General features: G+C 36.2%; 2 protein-coding genes and 1 long non-coding RNA gene across 3 annotated transcripts in view; 2 read left to right on the top strand and 1 right to left on the bottom strand.

Annotated features, from left to right (window-relative positions):
• LOC136813397 (nuclear envelope integral membrane protein 1b-like) overlaps positions 1-20,016 on the bottom strand; it is a 351,044-nt gene that overhangs the window by 185,235 nt on the left and 145,793 nt on the right. The gene's annotated exons all lie outside the window — the stretch shown is intronic.
• LOC136813384 (uncharacterized) lies at positions 187-3,226 on the top strand. The gene is made up of 2 exons (XR_010847464.1): positions 187-246; positions 2,698-3,226. It is a non-coding gene; the product is annotated as an uncharacterized lncRNA (long non-coding RNA).
• LOC136813385 (protein unc-45 homolog A-like) lies at positions 3,478-13,526 on the top strand. Its single transcript, XM_067069902.1, has 2 exons — positions 3,478-3,756; positions 10,481-13,526. The coding sequence occupies exons 1-2, from the start codon at positions 3,494-3,496 to the stop codon at positions 13,056-13,058; spliced, it is 2,841 nt and encodes a 946-aa protein (XP_066926003.1). The 5' UTR covers positions 3,478-3,493; the 3' UTR covers positions 13,059-13,526.

The following is a 20,016-nucleotide window of genomic DNA, read 5'->3' on the forward strand; positions in this document are numbered from 1 at the left end:
CAATTCGACGATTTGAGCCCGACCCCTGCTGATAAAAAGCTGATAATACACACACAGGGAGGGCGAACGAGGTTGGGCGGGGGGATCTATGGGCGGGGTGTAAAAAAGAGCACTGCGGTGAAGCATGGACAGACATGATGATGAAGGAGGGGTGTAATAAAAATAACAAAGGCCACTAAAATGATCCTCTTACAGACGTGTCAAGGCCGCGGACGCTTGTCGCTCAAGATATTTCTAGAACATTCAGTAAGTATTCAAGGATCCATTGGCCATTTGTTACTGTTACACTGGAATAAACTCAATTTTATCTCAATCAAAACTTTTTGGATGACTCTTACTCTGGTATTAAGTGGATTCAACATTAAAGTGGATAAAAATGTTAATTTGTACAACTGAGAAACAGACCATGTGTTTGGGTTCTTTATTTTCCATCATTGCTGCAACTTTCTTCTCTAATTTAAGCAATTATCTTGTGAGATACAAATCTCAAGTATATAGTTGTGTTCTTCCAAATGTGTCCTCAATATTCACTCTTTAACCTTTGGACAGGAGGAACATTATATTAACAATCTTTGATTTTATATGATTGCTTGGTCTAGTTACAACACACTACTGGACATGTGCTGTTGCTTATTCACGATGAAAGTTACTGAAAATTAAAGATATTGTTTCTTTGATATCATAGAAACAATGCGCGCTTTTTTGCTGGTGAAGCAGAATAAATAAATAGTTTTCAAAATTTTGTGTCCCACTGTGTAAAAAGAAAAGGGGAGAGAGTTCATAAAATTTGGCGTTAATTTTAAAGGATCTTACTTATTAAATTTGTCTTTTTCGGGACATATTTTTTAAGGGCTGTAAATGCTATTGACCAGGCATAGTTAATCGATACAATTGATATTACACCGTTTAGTAGTGTCGACTGCGCACGCGTCCAATCAATTTTCCATTGTTTTGATTTTAGTGATCGCGATAAACTACGGGGTAGAGCGTAAAAAAACGGTAGGTAAAAATTTTGTTTTCATAAGGAAACCCAGCAGAAAAACGGTAGGTAAAGAACTTCTTTTAATCATAACTTCGTTTCCTCTAGATGAATTTTTGTGAAATTTTCAGGAGAGATCCATAAAATTATCATTGATATCATGTTCAAATATATAAATCATTCTTTTTAAGGGAAAGAAAAAAATTGACAATGTTTACATTCCTCTAATCTTCCACAGTACTAAAGTGCGCATTTTTACCTACCGTTTTCACGGTGGAACAGGGTGGAGGAGGCGAGACTCCTAAACGGTGTATTGGCTGTGATCGATAAGTAATTGATAACAAGCTTACAGTGACAGCAGTTATGCTTAAAATCAGCATTAAATAGTTGAAAAACAGACTGATCAGTAAAATACCAAGTGTTAAAAAAGCTCCAGAATTTCCTGAGTTCCAGCAGCCAGGTTTAAGTTATTTTTAAAGTTTATTTTATCTGCTGTTTAAAGTACAAAAGACTTTATAGTCCAAAACAATCCTTGATATTCAAAAAAAATTTAAATTTTTTACAAAAGTTGCCTTTTGGATTTCCCAAACATTTGTTTTAAGTGTTCACTCTGGTTCACTTCCACAATAATTTGTGTAATTACACTTTCTGTCCATTGACAATCAAATATACATATTAGTAAATTATTAGTAAATTTCCAAGTTTTTCCATTTCCGGTCAATAAATGTGTTACAAAGACGTGACTACATGGATATTTGTATTAAAAAATATTACATTGGTTTATTCTATATCAATAACACAACATCTTCCTTCCGTTTCATATTTTCAGGTGGATTTGACCCTTGCGCACAGAAAAAATTTCTGTATGTCCATTGACTTACTAGTTTTTTTTGGCTTGCTAATATTAATTGTCGCAAAGTTTGTAAATTTTACAGCTTTTTTGTTCGTAAGAAAAGGATGAAACTTTTTTAAATTTTTTTATTGCCCTCGCTAAAATTTATCCACGCAAAGTTTTTAGAAATTGTGATTCGCTAAAATATTAATAAATTCAAAAAAATCAAGATTTACCTGACTCGCTAATATATGCTAAAATTGGTCCCGCTAAAATAAAATTTCTACGATTAAAGTATCTCAATTTTGGGATACCTTAAATTCCCTTAATTTCGCGCAGCTTGTAAAATAGAATATTTGTGCATCCTTAAATTTTCGCGCATTTTACAATTTATGGGATACTTTCTGAGTTTTTTTTACCATTTTAAGAGTTTTACACTTTCAGTGTGTATTCAAGCTAGATTTTACACCCCATAGGTATATTTACCATGAATCGAGGTCCCATTTTATTAAAAGAGTCCTAAGATGAGATTTCTACACGCTCAGAACGATTACTGATTTCGGGCACCCTTTAATTTTCGCGCGGCCAGTGTGCGAAAATAGGCCTATTTCACGCGCGTTTATATTCGCGCATATTCTGCGCGGAATTAAAGGGGCACAAAAATTAATGGAATTAAGGAAATCAATCCTCAAGAGGCTTCTAACTTTCAATAAACAGTAAAACAAGAATGAAACAAAAATTATTCTATTTCCACATTATCCCATCAACCCTTGTGTACTTTTATGTCCAGTAGTAAAAAAACATTTGAGTTAACAAATTACAAAACTAGAAGAAAATTTCAGTTTGGAAGGGATTTCCTCATTCTTTTTTTTTTCTTTTTTTCTAGACTAGCCAACTCTCAAAATGGAACGTACATTTGTTATGGTTAAACCTGATGGTGTTGCTCGTGGACTTGTTGCAAAGATTATCAAACGATTTGAGCAAAGAGGATACAAACTTGTCGGAATGAAATTCATGAAAGCAAGCGAAGATCTTTTGAAGCAACATTATGGAGACTTAGCTGGTAAACCATTTTTCAATGGACTTGTTGAATTCATTGGATCCGGTCCAGTTGTTCCAATGGTCTGGGAAGGAAAAGATGTTGTCAAACAAGGTAGACAGATGATGGGCGAGACTAACCCATTAGCTTCAAAACCAGGATCTATCCGCGGTGACTTTTCTATTGACATTGGCCGAAATATTATTCATGGCAGTGATTCTGTTGAATCTGCCAAAAAAGAAATCAACTTGTGGTTTAAAGAAGACGAATTAGTCAGCTGGACCTGCCCTTTAGAAAAATCTGTCTATGAATAGGATTTGTAAAATATTTAGTTTTTAACAATGTAGAAAGAAAGGGATGATTAAATCACTTTAAATGGCTTTTTAAATCTTTTCTTTGGAGAAGAATAAAATCTAATTACATTAGGATTTTGACAGCTATTGACAAAAATTGCTAATTAACTTTTTAAACAGCATGTCTACTTAGTTTGAAACCTACAGAACTTCAAAGAAGGTTAGCTAATTTGAAAATGAAATACTGACGCGATCACAATGATTAAGAATTTTGTAAGCATCAATCTAATAAATCTATGTTTAACGGTCATTTGTTTTCGTTATTTTATAGTAAAAGTTAATAAGCAAAAATGGTAACAAATAATACAGATAACGAAGACTGGAAACCCTACAAACAATCTGGAAATGATCACTTTAAATCAAACAATTTTGAGAAGGCAGTTGTAGATTATTCCATTGCGTTGACGCTGTGTTTGGAAAAAGAAGACAAAAATGTGTTGTACAGAAACAGAGCAGCTTGTCATTTGAAATTGGACAATTTTCAAGCGGCATTTAATGATGCTAATGTTGTTGTTGGCCAATATCCTAGTGACGTAAAAGCTCTGTTTAGAAGGTAAGAATTGTATCTTACATTTTTGTAACTTTGTGAAAATTGTATCTTGAGTTTTCCTTCATTCTGAAGAAAGTTATTCAATAAGAACACAAAAGATTGAAATGTCATGCCATTGGAAATTAGAACAATTTGCTTTTCTGTATTAGGTTCTTTTATTCGGTTTCCAGATCAACGCTGACAAAAGAAAGTGAACCTGTCCAACAACGTGCTTTTGACATTTTAACTACATTTATCGGTCATTTTACTACCAATTTAAAGATGATTGAGCGAACAAAAACTTTTTTGATACCATTTCGCAAATTATTACAAAATTTGGCCTAAACTGGAGTCTACTTTGGACTGAACTTTGCTTTTGATAATTTTTTGTGACACAGTGTCCAGTGAAGTAGACTAGAAGCATTTGACGGGGTCGCCATTGTTGGATTATTGTTATGATCGTGTTCAAAAATAAAGGCCTGTTTTGTGACATTTTCAAAGTGGCTGACAATTATGTTAATAAAATGAGTATTTTTGGTGGCTAACAGTTTATTTTTTCACCAAGGATAAGTAGAATGATTAACCTTTCCAATTGTTTTGGAGCGAAATTAAGTGGCTTACTAGGTCTCGGGGTACCCAATGGTCGCATGAGGTTCCGCCCCTTAACGTAAATGTTTTTTAGGTTTTTTCGAAGTATTTTGATATAGAAAATGGAATAGGGCATGGTCAGATGGTCCCACTTGCTGAAAAATTGAAATTTTTTGAGAATCAAAAACTGAAGTTAAGAGATTTTTCGTGATTTTTATTCGAGAAATCGGACTGTATATACTTTCTTTCTCGTTTTTACACTGATTATTACCAAAAATCAGGAAAAAAATGAAATTGACAAATGTGTTGAGTTCCCTTTAAAAAATTAAAACTACAAAAACTTCTCGGTCACTTTGGGCGGGAAATTGTTTAAATATAACAATAGCGTTCAGTTTGAGGTCGTTGTTGTTATTTTTAGCCCTCTAGTGCCATTTGCGCCCTCCGCTTTGCGTCGGGCCCAAATGACACTATCGGGCGAATAATCAAACTGCAAGGGCAGAATTAATGACAACAACGAACGAAAGCTTAACGCTATTACTATTATTATCCATATCGGAAATTCAAACAACGTTTTTTTCTAGCTCGTCAACCAAGTCTTTTCGCTTCAATGCAATGACTTCAACAAGTTTTGAGTACCCTTGCGAGCGGGCCGCAAATGATCAAAAAGTGTTTTTTTCTGACGTCGGTTTAGTCTCACCGCTTCAATGCAACGACTTCAATAAAGTTCCTTAAGCGGGCCGCAAATTACGTTATCGCCCTATAACCAGGGCGGTAATGATATTTCAGCCCTCTGAAGCACGACGCCCTAGTCTTCTCAGCGCGGGAATGACTATTGAGTCATAGAACCTTTCAATACCGCCCGCCGTTCGAATCTTTAATGGCTTACTTAATGACCTATATATGGATAATAATAGTATTTTATCACAACCCACTTCTTAGTTAACGCTCAAAATCAAAAATTGAACTGAGGTTCGTTCGTTCGTTTGTTACCAGCTTTTCTCGGGATTGGCTCATTATTTTTTTCTGTTTTTTTTTTTGCACACTGGGCCAAAAAGTGCCTAAAAATGGGGTTTTTTGGACTTTGTGTGAAATTATTTCATTAGTTTTTTCTGATTTTTTGCATAAAGATGGAGGGCAAGGTTCTCTAAAAAGTGGCTCAAGCAATTTTTTTGGAAAATTCTTTTTGGCCGTAAAATTCGGGATTTTCTTATTTAGGGAAATTCCCTTATGTCATTTTTAGGGAAAAGGGGCCGTCCGCATAGTACGTACGCACTAAAATGTTGAAAACCGAGTACCCCCCCCTGTACGCAAGCGTACGCAAATGGCTATACCCCCTCTGGTAAGTACGCACATTTTCATTCACTCACCCCCCCCCCCTGGGTTGAAGAAAATTTCAAATTCAAATCGTTTGGTTCGGACTTTCATTTCATACATGAAACTCAATGTTTATCAAGAAACTTTTTCTTTTCCTTGATGCGTATAACAAGCGTAAAAAGTCGACAAAATAACAAGCGAAAAAGGGCTATGAAAATTTTTTCTCTGCATACGTACATTTTCCTTTGATCCCTCCCCTCCCCCCTTAGTGCGTACGTACTATTAGGGTAGGGCGTCAACAGTCATTTTTGGGGCAAAGTCAGAAAATTCAAGATGTAGTGTTTTTTTATGAAAATTTAACCTATTGTGAGGCATTCTGCGCAATTTTTAAGGTCAGAAGTTCAAAATTGGCCGAACCCCCCTGGGGGTACTGATTCGCACTACAGGCAAAAATTGGAAAAAATGGCATTTTCTGGCCTTTTCAGGCCTGTAAATATGTCAAAACTATTGCAAATCTTATTTTTTCACTTGCTGTACTAAACTTTATGAAGAAACAACAAAATAATCATATTGGATTGAAAATTGTGCCCATTAGAGCCCTAAACGAGCCGTTTTAAGCCAATTTTGGGTAGCAAAATGCTTTTTAAGGCCAATTTTGCAAGCTCATAAACTTTAAACTGATTGATTCCCATGCCTGAAATTTTCAGAGATGGAAGTCTTTAATTAAGTCTTTAAGCAAAATGAATTTCAAGTTTTTCACTGTTTTCAAAAAATCATAATGGCGTCTTCAAAAATTGCTTCTTAGCAAAAAAAAATCATATTTCTCAAAAAATAGCATTTTTTAAGGCAAGCTTCTACAAACTGAGTTTAAATGCTGACTGAAATTTTTTTTGCAGTGATAGTATACTGGAGATACTCCAGGGAAATCAAAATCATTTGCGCCTGGGATGGGTCTATGTCCGCCATTATGGAAATAAAATCCCTGCTAAGAGCCATTTTTCAGGCCAAAAACCCAAATTTGGACTGAAAAAATCTCTAAAATGTCAATAGACATGAGTCCAAACTTTCTTGCACTGATAGTATTCTGGAAATACTACAGGAAAATCAAAGTCATCTGGGCTTGGGATTTGGGTATATCCACCATTTTGGAATTGAAATTCCTGCTAAAACGCAATATTTCAATCAAAAATCCAATTTTTGACTCAAAAAATCTTAAAAATGGCAATAGACATGAACCTAAAATCTTTCTGCAGTGATAGTCTTCTGGAAATACTCCAGGGAAATCAAAATTGTTTGGGTTTAGGATTTGGGTATATCCGCCATTATGGAATTGAAATATGTGTTAAAACTGGCTAAAATACAACGTTTCAAGCAAAAACCCCGTTTTTGAATAAAAATTGCTCTAAAATGACAATAGACATGGACCCAAATATTTTTGCAGTGATAGTCTTCTGGAAATACTCCAGGGAAATCAAAATTGTTTGGGTCTAGGATTTGGGTATATCCGCCATTATGGAATTGAAATATGTGTTAAAACTGGCTAAATTGCAACATTTCAAGCAAAAATCCCATATTGACTTAAAAACTGCTCTAATATGGCAATAGACATAAACCTAAAATCTTTTTGCAGTGATAGTGTTCTGTAAATACTCTAGGGGTAAAAACTATTCAGGTATAACATGCTTCTGGGACCGCAATTTTTAAACTGAAGCTAGTTTTAAAATGTATATAATATTTCAAGCTAAAATTCAATCTTTTTTTGACGAAACAAGTCTTGAAAATGGAAATGTAAGTGGGCTATAAAGAATTGTTGAGTGAAATGGGATTTTTTAAATAATATATTTCAACTAGTATTTCTAAATTAAAGGATTGTAAATTCACATTCTTTGCTTAATATAATATACAAAATATTTAGTCAATTATGATGTATCGGATGGAAATATATATAGCATTTTAACAGAGATTTCATTTCCATAAGGGTGGATGTAAACAAATCTCAGACTGAAATGATTTTGTTTTTCCAGGAATATTCACAGAATACTATCACTTCAAAAAAATTTGGGTCCATGTCTATTGTCATTTTAGAGCAATTTTTATTCAAAAACGGGGCTTTTGCTTGAAACGTTGTATTTTAGCCAGTTTTAACACATATTTCAATTCCATAATGGCGGATATACCCAAATCCTAAACCCAAACAATTTTGATTTCCCTGGAGTATTTCCAGAAGACTATCACTGCAAAAAGATTTTAGGTTCATGTCTATTGCCATTTTTAAGATTTTTTGAGTCAAAAACTGGATTTTTGATTGAAATATTGCGTTTTAGCAGGAATTTCAATTCCAAAATGGGGGATATACCCAAATCCCAAGCCCAGATGACTTTGATTTTCCTGTAGTATTTCCAGAATACTATCACTGCAAGAAAATTTGGACCCATGTCTATTGACATTTTAGAGATTTTTTCAGTCCAAATTTGGGTTTTTGGCCTGAAAAATGGCTCTTAGCAGGAATTTTATTTCCATAATGGCGGACATAGACGCATCCCAGACCCAAATGATTTTGATTTCCCTGGAGTCTCTCCAGTATACTATCACTGAAAAAAAAATTTCTGTCAGCATTTAAACTCAGTTTGTAGAAGCTTGCCTTAAAAAATGCTATTTTTTGAGAAATATGACTTTTTTGCTAAAAAGCGAATTTTGAAGACGCCATTATGATTTTTTGAAAACAGTGAAAAACTTGAAATTCATTTTGCTTAAAGACTTTATTGAAGACTTCCATCTCTGAAAATTTCAGGCATGTGAATCAATCAGTTTAAAGTTTATGAGCTTGCAAAATTGGCCTTAAAAAGCATTTTGCTACCCAAAATTGGCTTAAAACGGCTCTTTTAGGGCTCTAATGGGCACAATTTTCAATCCAATATGATTATTTTGTTGTTTATTCATAAAATTTAGTACAGCAAGTGAAAAAAATAAGATTTGCAATAGTAATGACATATTTACAGGCCTGAAAAGGCCAGAAAATGCCATTTTTTCCAATTTTTGCCTGTAGTGCGAATCAGTACCCCCAGGGGGTTCGGCCAATTTTGAACTTCTGACCTTAAAAATTGCGCAGAATGCCTCACAATAGGTTAAATTTTCATAAAAAAACACTACATCTTGAATTTTCTGACTTTGACATTTGACGCCCCACCCTAGTACTATGGGGTCATCCATATAGTACGTACGCAACAATTTTCCAAATATTTGACACCCCCTCCCCCCTTGTACGCAGAGAACAATAGAAATGACGTCATTCAAACATTAGACATACGCTTTTACTAAACCCCCTTCACTGTGTACGTACTATATGGATGGTCCCTATGTGGACGGCCCCAAAAGAGCATTTCTCGCGATTTTTTCTGATTTTTCGCACAATAATGTAAAATGGTAATTCTTATATTCTGATGGAGAAAAATAATTTTTTGGGCAAATTTGGGCCAAAAAGTGACTAATATGGATTTTTTGAGCTTTGGGGAAAATCACCTTTTATCGTCAATAGGGAAATCACGCTGAAATATTTAATCACCCCAGTATCTACGACTATATATAAGTCATACAACGTTAACTATACTTCACAGGTCGATATTAATTTGAGCTGTGATACTCACGGTATACTCTTGGGTACCTAATAACCGCCCCCCCCCCGCTAATTAATTTTTCGAAAATTTTCCACCCAGGACATTCTTATTCCAACCCTCCCCCCCCCGCTTATTAATTTTTGGGAAAATGTTTTGAAAGTTCCCCCTTTTGTCCTAATTCTGCTGTATTAGCCTCCTTTTCAAAAAATTTCCACCCATGACATCTTTATTCCAACACCCCCCCTCGCTTATTAAGTGTTGAGATTTTTTCCAACCCCCCAGGTTATTCCAATCCCCCCGGCTATTGGGTACCCGAGAGTACTTGCTTATCTCATTCTCATCAAAAAAAGGTTCTTAACAGTTTTTACGATGAAATATAAGTGTGCTTTCAATCGTTCGTTTTGCTCGATTTTCCTTAAGGGGTTTTTTGGGCCTACCTTAAGGGAAGAAATTTTCGCGGCAGTTTAATTTCGCGGATGGCTGAAAAAATTTATTTCCCGGGAATTTAATTTCGCGGTCAATAAAATTTAAGAAATTTCGCGGGAACTTAATTTCACGGTTCATAAGATTTCAATACAATCTCTTTAATTTTCCTATGGGTTTTAACAATTTTCAGAATAAATGTAGAATTTACTAAATTTCGTGGGAATTTAATTTCGCGGATTGACAATTTTGTAAAATTTCGCGGGAACATAATTTGGCGGTTTTAGCCAAAAACCGCGAAAACCGCGAAATTTTCTCCCCGCGAAAATTTCTTCCCTTAAGGGTACCAGGAGATTCTCTTAATTAACTGTCGCCCGTTTGTCCGTCTTTTACCAGCTTTTCTCGCTATTGCCGCATTAACTTTTCCTGATTTTTTGCACCATGGTCAGGGCCCACGATTTGAAATTGAAAAAAAGTGCCGATTATGCAAAATGGCGACGGTTTAGTAAAAATTAAGAAATAGTTGATTCAAGAAAAACTACTTTAGGTGTACAGTTTTGAAAAGGACTAAGTTTTGCCGAATAGGGAGATTCCAAAATGATTTTCATGAATAAATTACTTGATCTCTGAAGCTCATTTTAACTACATTAACAATAGCATAAAACTTCGCAAGATAGATTAAATCTCTTGGATTTTTTAAGACTATAGCTATTCAATATTCATTGACTGAATAAAGAAAGGAATGTCATCTAATTTTAATGGTTTCGTTTCAACATGCTGAGTAAAAATCCAATTCAATTTATTTCCAGATTTCAAGCCAGCGAGGGATTAGGTCAAACAGAACAAGCATTTAAGGATATTAAACGATTAATCCAAATCGAACCTAAAAACACGGCTGTCCAAGAAGCCTATCGACGAATAACGAAGAAAGCACAAGAGAAAGTCAGCGAGAGTCGATCCACTCCTGGAATGATCAACCAAATGATGGAAGCAATCACAAGCTCTACAGAAACAGAGGAGCGAAAATCTCAAGCGTTGAAGAATCTTGTTGTCTATTCTCATCAGTCAGGACCTCGTGAAATCCTTATGAAGGGAGGCTACATTGATAAACTAATGGCAATTTTATCGACGAGCGCGGAATACTCGAGCACTCTGATGAAAATTCTGCATGGATATTGCGAGAACAATTATTCTTCTACCATTCAATTCCTTCATCGATTTCCGGCCAATCAAATGAGAGAGCGTTTGTTGAAATATTCCTCAAGTGTTGAGCACGCCAGACACACTTTGAGTTTGATTATCATCCAAATGAAAGCTATCATCGATTATGTTGCTCGTCAAAATCAACTGAAAGCCGAAGATGCTCATAAAAATATGTTGATACGAGAGAACAAAGCGAAAATCAGCGGCATCCTCGCATCCATGCCAGAGTACACTGATATCTTGAAGTTTTTGGTCTCGTTGATCGCTGAACCATCATTACCGAGTGATTCCAGAGATGCTGTGGTCGACTCATTCATTCAATGTATTTCTTTCCATAAAGCTGTCAGTGATTTCATCCTTACTAATAGAGGGATCAAAAAGCTTTTAGAGTTAGCTTCTTTCAGTTGCTACCCGATGGCAGAGAAAACAAGTCCACTCAGCGTGAACAGTGATACGTACGTCCACGTTTCTGTCGCCCTCTCCTCTATTCACGAACAAATTTTACATTTCGAGAAGGACGAAGCTATGTTCAAATCACAAGCACAGGATATAATCGATACCTTTATCAACTCACAAAACGAAATGAGTAACATTCAAGGATTAGTCGCTCTGTCTTGTTTGTTTTTGGCTGTTCGTGAGTTCGGGAATGATATCGCAAAGAACAATGACAACATCAGTAAGCTAATGATAATCTGCTGTCGCGAAGACGAACTAGCACAACGATTAGCTGCTGAAGCTCTTGCATTGGGTGCCACTGATAAGACAATTTGTTCTACCATCGCAAATACCGGTTTAGATATTTTACAAGCGCTTGCCTCTTCAACTGATGCAGGGATTAGAGTGCGTGGGTTAGTCGCTATTTGCAAAGTTTGTATGAAAGGAGGCAACGACATCAAGCAGCAAATTCTAGATGCTGAAGGTCCAGAGAAATTGTATGCCAGCTGCCGAAAGTTCTTAACCAGTTCAGATGGCAAAACTTTCGAGTTGCGTAAATGGGCTTCAGAAGGGTTAGCCTACCTTACTCTTGATGCGGATGTGAAAGAGATCTTAGTCAATGATGCCGACGCTCTCAATATTCTTCTCGATCTTGCTAAGAAGGGAGACACGACCATCATGTATGGGATTTGCAGTACTTTTGTCAACCTGACCAATGCTTATGATAAACCAGAGAAAAACCCCGAGCTCGAGGCAATTGCAGAGTATGCCAAACAACCTTTGCCCAAAAAGCACGAAAAAGACGAGGACGATTACGTCAAGAAACGTATTCAGAAATTAATGAAGAAAGGACTGATAAGTGCCCTTGTCAATTTCACTGACATTAAAAGTGAAAACACTAGAGAAATGTTGGCGCGTATTCTTAATGCAGTTACGGTTGAAATTGAACATCGTGGAATCGTGGTAGCACAAGGTGGCGTGAAAACTCTCTTACCGCTCGCCGACAAAAACACTCCCAAAGGTATAACTCTCGCATCTCAAGCTTTGGCGAAAATCGGAATAACAAGCGATCCAAGACTTGCTTTTTCAGGACAGCGTTGTATGGAAGTCGTTCGACCTTTGGTAAGAATGTTGCATTTCCAGGAGGAGCCGTTAATCAAATTTGAAGGTTTGATGGCTTTGACGAACCTTGCGTCAATGAGTGATGAGGTGCGACGACGTATTATGAAAGAGAAAGGCTTCCAAGCAGTCGAATCCCTCATGTTTGAAGAAGATGATGAAATCAAACAAGCAGCCACCGAATGTATGTGTAATCTCGTCTTGAACGAACAAGCATTCCAACGTTACAAAGAACAAGATGACTGTGAGCGAGTGAAGTTGGTAACTTTATATTGTGGAGAAGATCCACCTGAACTTTCACGCGCTGCTTCAGGTACTCTCGCTATTCTAACCTCTGATGCTGACATCTGCAAGGAGGTCATGAAAGTCAAATCGTGTTTGGAAATTTTCAAATATCTGGTATCATCAGAGAATTTGGAACTTCGTCACCGTGGTTTGTACGTTGTTGCAAACATGTTAGAAGCCAGTAAAGATGTCGCGTCTCCTCTCATCGAGGATGAGCTGTTCGAAATTCTGATGGCATTGAAAATTGCTGACTCCAACAATGCAAATATCAAAAAAGAACTGGAGCGTTGCTTTGCAGCTGCTCAGAAATGGAATATAATCCAGGAAAATCCTGAAAATCCTTGAGATTTCTCGACGAACAAACTTTCTCTTTCTTCTTGTTTTGTTCTTCAATATAATAAATTAATTTTTTACTGAAGAACGCTTGAATTTGATTGATCAGTGCCAAAAATTTGCGCCCTGGCTGCTTTGGTTATCATGAAAAGCCTAAGAGATTTTGAAGGAGTTGGCCTTAGCTCGTGAATTCGTTTAATTGTCCCTTACACTGTCAACAACTCGGCCTCAATGTTTCGAGCTCGTATTTTAGACTTTTGTCGAAAACTAACTTAAAACAATCCCATAAAATTCAAAGGTTGTTGTCAGCCGATCATGTTATTCATTCGATGTTTCTTTGTACAAACTATTGTTTATTTTTAGCACTTTGAAATTTTAAATGTTATTTTTTACTATTTTGCAATTTACATAATATATTTATCATCAATTCCGTGAATAAAAATTAATTCGTAACCAATGATTCAGATCTGCGGCCTCTGAGATGCAAAATAGCTTTTGCCGCTTACTTTCTCGTGCTCCGAAAACAATTAAAATGCTAGATCCTATCCATCGGCACGAAATTTAAAAAGTCAAATTTTTGCTTCACTTTTTTTGCTGGAGAAAGCTTAAAAGTGATCTGTGTTTGCAACCGCGTCCTTTAAGTCAGCCTTAGCAATTCAATGATGGCTATTCGGGAAAATCTCCAGTCCTAAAATATGCCTCATCCGAGAAAAAGTTTGTTCTCACCTTTAAAAATTTGAGTTACTTTTCCCAACAAAAATGTGTAGTGTATTTACGGGGGGTGTGCCAGGTTAGAATTGTGAGCATTTTATTTGTGAGGTATTAACCCTTTCCGGACGCATGATTTCACGGCTATATGACGCGAACAAAAATTTGATTTTTGACTGGCTTCACTAAAATTGCAATAGAAAGTGATTGATAAAAGATATCACGATAAGTAATACCTCTTTTTTCACATGTAATAGGGGTTTTTAAATACTAAAAAAAAGATTTTAAATATGGCTGACACCTGGTCACGTGACCGAAAAATCGGCAGATTTTTTTTCGGAAAGGCAAAATTTTTGACTTTGAATAAAGAAATAGAGTAAAAGGCATTTGCTTTACGCCTTGAACTTTGAATATGATTTAGAAAATTGAATTACTGACCGGGTAAAAAAAATTTCATGTCAAAAGCTTTCTAAGAATCTGAGTAAAGTGATATTTTGTCCTAATTTTTGAGCAATTTTTCCCTTACAGATTTAGCCTGAGTAAATTCACAACAAACATTAAAAATTTATAATTCTAGTTGTGAACAAGATATCGAAAAGCGGTTTTTTGCAGGTTACGGGAAATTTATCTCAAAATCATTATTCAAAACCATGTCATTGTATTTTGGCGCGAAAACTGTTAAAATCTTTTACAAAGCTATGGGCCACCCAGTGGCCCGTGCGTCATATAGGAACACGGAACACGATTCATGGGCCCCCAGTGGTGTACCAGGTTAGAATTGTGAGCATTTTATTTGTGAGGTATTAAGGTACAATCATGATCGAAATAGACAGAAATAGAATGAGAATTCAGGTTATTTTAACGTTTTTCAAGATTTAAAGTTCTGGCGAGAAAGTCGAGTTTGGATTATCTCTTCAACTTAATCGAATATTTCGATTTGGGAGGGGTTGACAGACTTCCAGGCTATATTCTGAGCCTTATTGGACTATTTTTGAACTTTTGGATCGACAGAGCCTCGAGTCTAGCGTTAAAACTCGAACCTTCAAACCTACTTTAGAGCATTTACAAATCGGTTGTGGTTTCAAAACTTCCCGGTGGATTTTCCTTTTTTCTCAAATATTACGACCACATGATTGTTCCTTAAGGGAACAAATTTTTTTGGGTGTCTACCGCGAAAATTATAGTTCCGCAAAATGGAAGTTTTACTAAAAACCCTCCAAAAACTCTAGGAATATGAAAAGAATTTCGGCAAAAAGTGGGTGTTAACTGCGAAAATTAGTTCCGCAAAATGTACCAATTTAGTACCCTCGCACTCACTAAGGCGGAAATATGTTCCCTTAAGGTAAAGGTCTCCTTTTTTACTCTCATTCCCTAGAAGGGGGTACAAAAGCCATCATGAATTAGCAACTGAAGTTCTAAAAGGATTCCAAAACTAAATAAATTTTCGCAGGGATTATATTTCGCGAATTTCGCCTTTTTCGCGAAATATAATCCCTCGCGAAAATTTTCAAACTCTTATCTCTCGCTAAAAGTTTTTTACGCTAAAAATTCTTAAGTTTTCTGAGCTAATTCAGAAACAATCATAAACTCGCTTAAATGAGTCTCCATTACTCGAACGTCTCTATAGTATAATTGGAATAAATTTTTATTCCTCGTAACCGTTAGAGTTATGGAGACTCTACTGTACACAAGTTTTGTAATCAAGCTAAAACGAAGAATGTGAAAATCTGAAAAAAATCGCCAATTCGCGAAATTAAATCAAATGATTAAGTTAGTCACAAAAACGAGTCCCGCGAAAATTAAATTATTTTGCGAAGGAAGCTGTCTTGCGAAAATTAGTTGCTGCGAAAATTAGTACGCAACAAATCAAAAATTGATTTCCTCAAAAGAGTCATAAATTTTCGTAATTTGAATTACACTCTTTTTTTATAAGAATATCAGGGTGAAAATTGGCCAAATCGTAAGAATACCCTCTATGGTGAATTTCACAAAATTTGAAAAGAATATAGTCATTTTGTATTTGGTTAACAGAAAAGAACTGCTTCCTTGTTGTTAGAGATGAATTGAAGTTTTGAGGAAGAAATGTAATTTTAACCCAAATGTTCACTCAAAAGTCCAAAACTCTCAAAATGGTCATTTTTCATGTTTGTAAAAAAGTCAAGTCTAGAAAAGTAAGAATACGTTAAGCAATTTTGGCACTTTCTTAAGAATACTTGACCCTCATCCAAAGTACACTATTCTTATAAAAAAAGCGTGTATTATTTGAAGGGGAAAGCAGTCTTTCAAAGCGTCGTAAAAACACGGGGGCAAAGTTCCGAAGTTCATTTTCTAAAGGGTGTATTTTTTGAACTTTGTATGCCTTCCGTCGTTTTGCAAAAGATCCCACTTCCTGCACTAAAATCCCACTGCCACTTCTAAAGCGAAAAAAAAAGACAAGGACTATGCACGACGTCTCGCGCATGGGTACGGCGTGGCGCCTAGCTCTAACTTCAAGGTTACTTATCATGAACAGTCTTCGTGTAACCCAACTAACTGGCTGTGTGGTATTTTATCCAACAATTCGAATGTTTTGAAACAACTCACATCTGGTACACACAGAGTATACTCTTTGTACTACTGAGAATAAATTTTGAGATAAGCCGTAGATACTTGGGGGAATATAACAGGCAGAGTAGACTTTGTTCCGCTTTTCCTCCATATTCGCGACTGGCTGCGCGCGAAAAAGACATCGCTGCAAAAAAGGTCTTGGCTTCTTCGTACAGGTGAGAATAGAGCTTGGTGTATTTTTCGATCTTTGCTGGAGTTTTCGGCAGTTTTTGGACCTTTAGCAGGGTGTTCCTAAGTGGACTTTTTGAATTCCGGGGGGGGGGGGTCACTCGATTTCGAAACGACGGTATGGGCCGCACAAAATCTGCTTTTCAAAACCGTATCCTTGCAGTGCAGTTCAATATGGCTAAAAAGGTACCCTTTCAGTGCATTTTCTCTTGATTTACCCAACCTTTAGACCATGTTCGGACGTAACGATTCCGTTTCGCTCCAAAACGAAATGAAGGCGTTCTATTCCGGGGGGGGCACTGGGTTTGCAGACTGACGGTATATGCGGGCCAAAAATTTGCTTTTAAAATTGCACACTTACAGTGCAGCAAAAATCGGTGAAAATCATTCCCTTAAAGTGCATTTTTCCCGAAATTTTCAATCATATACGTGCAACAAAATGGTCAAAATAGCATTTTTGGGTATAAAACATGCCTTCAAAATCTTCCTATCAAAAGTTATGAAGGTTTAAAGTTTTGTGATGACGTCACCATAACCCTTTCCAGGCAAAACCTAAAATCTCGTGTAATAACGGAACTAGTTGACCAAATTTAGTGTTTTATACATGAATCCATGTCAAAATTTGAAGTTCCATCTGATGCTTGGGTCTAAACAACATAGGAAGGCTTAAAACATCCAAAAAAAAATAGTTGGTTGTACACTGTGCTCCTGAAGGGAGAACGCTGCGTCGATTTGCCTTGTAAACACAAAATCTAAGATTTAATATTCTGTAGGATTTAAAGCTTTTAATTCAATTTGAACATCGGAATCGGAAAAACCAATGAATTTTGATATGAATTCATGTATAAAACATGAAATTTGGTCAATTTGTGGCCTAATTGGAGTTGAGTCCCGAGTGGGATTCGACTTTTCAGACAAAGGATTTTCGTCGATTTTGTACTTAACCATAAATTTATGTCTTTACCTTTTTGGGTTTTCTTTGGAATCGATTCTCTTCCTCTTCTCTTCGTCATTAGGGATCCCTCGTCATTATGCGTTTAAAATAAGTCCATTCTAATTTGCCGGAACCCGATTTCAACGTCATTGTAACACGCCCGAAAAAGTACCATACCGATTTAAATATTTGGAAATGATTGTCCGTGTTTGTAATACTCTCTGGTACCTAATGGCCGTCCCCTCCCCCCTGCTAATTAATTTTTCGAAAATTTTCCACTACCCATATTAATTCAGTCCCGAATGTAGCCACATATTTAACACGTTCGGGACAGTCCCGAATTCAACCTTTTTGTTATCAAAATCGGGACCGTTCCGAATACCGCCTTCTTTATAAACACTCGAAAACGTATTTTTTTAAAGAAGACGGAATACTATGTTAGGGCAGTAAGTCCAAAGTAGTGTATTCCGCCTTCTTTAGAAACACTCGAAAACGTATATTTTTAAAGAAGGCGGAATACTATGTTACTGCTGTAAGTCCAAAGTAGTGTATACCGCCTTCCTTAGAAACACTCGAAAACGTATTTTTTTAAAGAAGGCGGAATACTATGTTAGTGCAGTAAGTCCAAAGTAGTGTATTCCGCCTTCTTTAGAAACACTCGAAAACGTATTTTTTTAAAGAAGGCGGAATACTATGTTAGTGCAGTAATTCCAAAGTAGTGTATTCCGCCTTCTTTAGAAACACTCGAAAACGTATATTTTTAAAGAAGGCGGAATACTATGTTAGGGCAGTAAGTCCATAGTAGTGTATTCCGCCTTCTTTAGAAACATTCGAAAGGGAATTTTTCTAAAGAAGGCGGAATACTATGTTAGGGCAGTAAGTCCATAGTAGTGTATTCCGCCTTCTTTAGAAACATTCGAAAGGGAATTTTTCTAAAGAAGGCGGAATACTATGTTACTGCTGTAAGTCCAAAGTAGTGTATACCGCCTTCCTTAGAAACACTCGAAAACGTATTTTTTTAAAGAAGGCGGAATATACTATGTTAGTGCAGTAAGTCCAAAGTAGTGTATTCCGCCTTCTTAGAAACACTCGAAAACGTATTTTTTTTAAAGAAGGCGGAATACTATGTTAGTGCAGTAATTCCAAAGTAGTGTATTCCGCCTTCTTTAGAAACACTCGAAAACGTATATTTTTAAAGAAGGCGGAATACTATGTTAGTGCAGTAATTCCAAAGTAGTGTATTCCGCCTTCTTTAGAAACACTCGAAAACGTATATTTTTAAAGAAGGCGGAATACTATGTTAGGGCAGTAAGTCCATAGTAGTGTATTCCGCCTTCTTTAGAAACATTCGAAAGGGAATTTTTCTAAAGAAGGCGGAATACTATGTTAGGGCAGTAAGTCCAAAGTAGTGTATTCCGCCTTTTTTAGAAACACTCGAAAACGTATTTTTTTAAAGAAGGCGTAATACTATGTTACTGCTGTAAGTCCAAAGTAGTGTATACCGCCTTCCTTAGAAGCACTCGAAAACGTATTTTTTTTAAAGAAGGCGGAATACTATGTTAGTGCAGTAAGTCCAAAGTAGTGTATTCCGCCTTCTTTAGAAACACTCGAAAACGTATTTTTTAAAGAAGGCGGAATACTTTGCTAGTGCAGTAAGTCCAAAGTAGTGTATACCGCCTTCCTTAGAAACACTCGAAAACGTATTTTTTTAAAGAAGGCGGAATACTATGTTAGGGCAGTAAGTCCATTGTAATGTATTACGCCTTCTTTAGGAACATTCGAAAGGGAATTTTTTTATAAAAGGCGGAATACATTGTTTGGATTTTTTGTTCTAATATTTTCGCCTTCTTTAGAAATTTTGAAATAAGGAAAATCGGGACTAAAAATTTCTCGTTGCCTTATATACTTTTACTTGAGTCCCGAATCCAATATATTCGTAAAGTAAATCGGGACTAAAAAAAAGTTTCTCGTTGCTATATATACTTTTACTTGAGTCCCGAATGCAACCTTTTCGTAGACCAATTCGGGACCGTCCCGAATCAAACCTTTATATAGACAGATTGGGGACCGTCCCGAAATTTACATTTTCAAGACAAGCTATCATTAGCCCGTATAAATAAAGATCTGCCCCACACTTCCCTGATTTTCAAATTCAAGCCGCCATATCCATCTTTTCAGTGACTCAGATATTAAATATGTATTATATATACTTTTACTTGAGTCCCGAATTCAATATGTTCGTAAGGTAAATCGGGACTAAAAGTTTCTCGTTGCTATATATACTTTTACTTGAGTCCCGAATTCAACCTTTTCGTAGACCAATTCGGGACCGTCCCGAATCAAACCTTTATAAAGACAGATTCGGGACCGTCCCGAAATTTACATTTTCAAGACAAGCTATAATTAGCCCGTATGAATAAAGATCTGCCCCACACTTCCCTGATTTTCAAATTCAAGCCGTCATATCCATCTTTTCAGTGACTCAGATATTAAATATGTATTATATATACTTTTACTTGAGTCCCAAATTCAATATGTCGTAAGGTAAATCGG

The sequence above is a fragment of the Clytia hemisphaerica genome, unplaced genomic scaffold (assembly GCF_902728285.1).
Source record: "Clytia hemisphaerica strain Z4C2 unplaced genomic scaffold, Clytia hemisphaerica genome assembly, whole genome shotgun sequence".
Taxonomy (NCBI): domain Eukaryota; kingdom Metazoa; phylum Cnidaria; class Hydrozoa; order Leptothecata; family Clytiidae; genus Clytia; species Clytia hemisphaerica.

Coding starts and splice junctions, on each gene's coding strand:
- LOC136813385 (XM_067069902.1), top strand. CDS start 3,494: ATGGTAACAAATAATACAGATAACGAAGACTGGAAACCCTACAAACAA. Junction 3,757..10,480: donor GTAAAAGCTCTGTTTAGAAG/GTAAGAATTGTA, acceptor ATTTATTTCCAG/ATTTCAAGCCAGCGAGGGAT.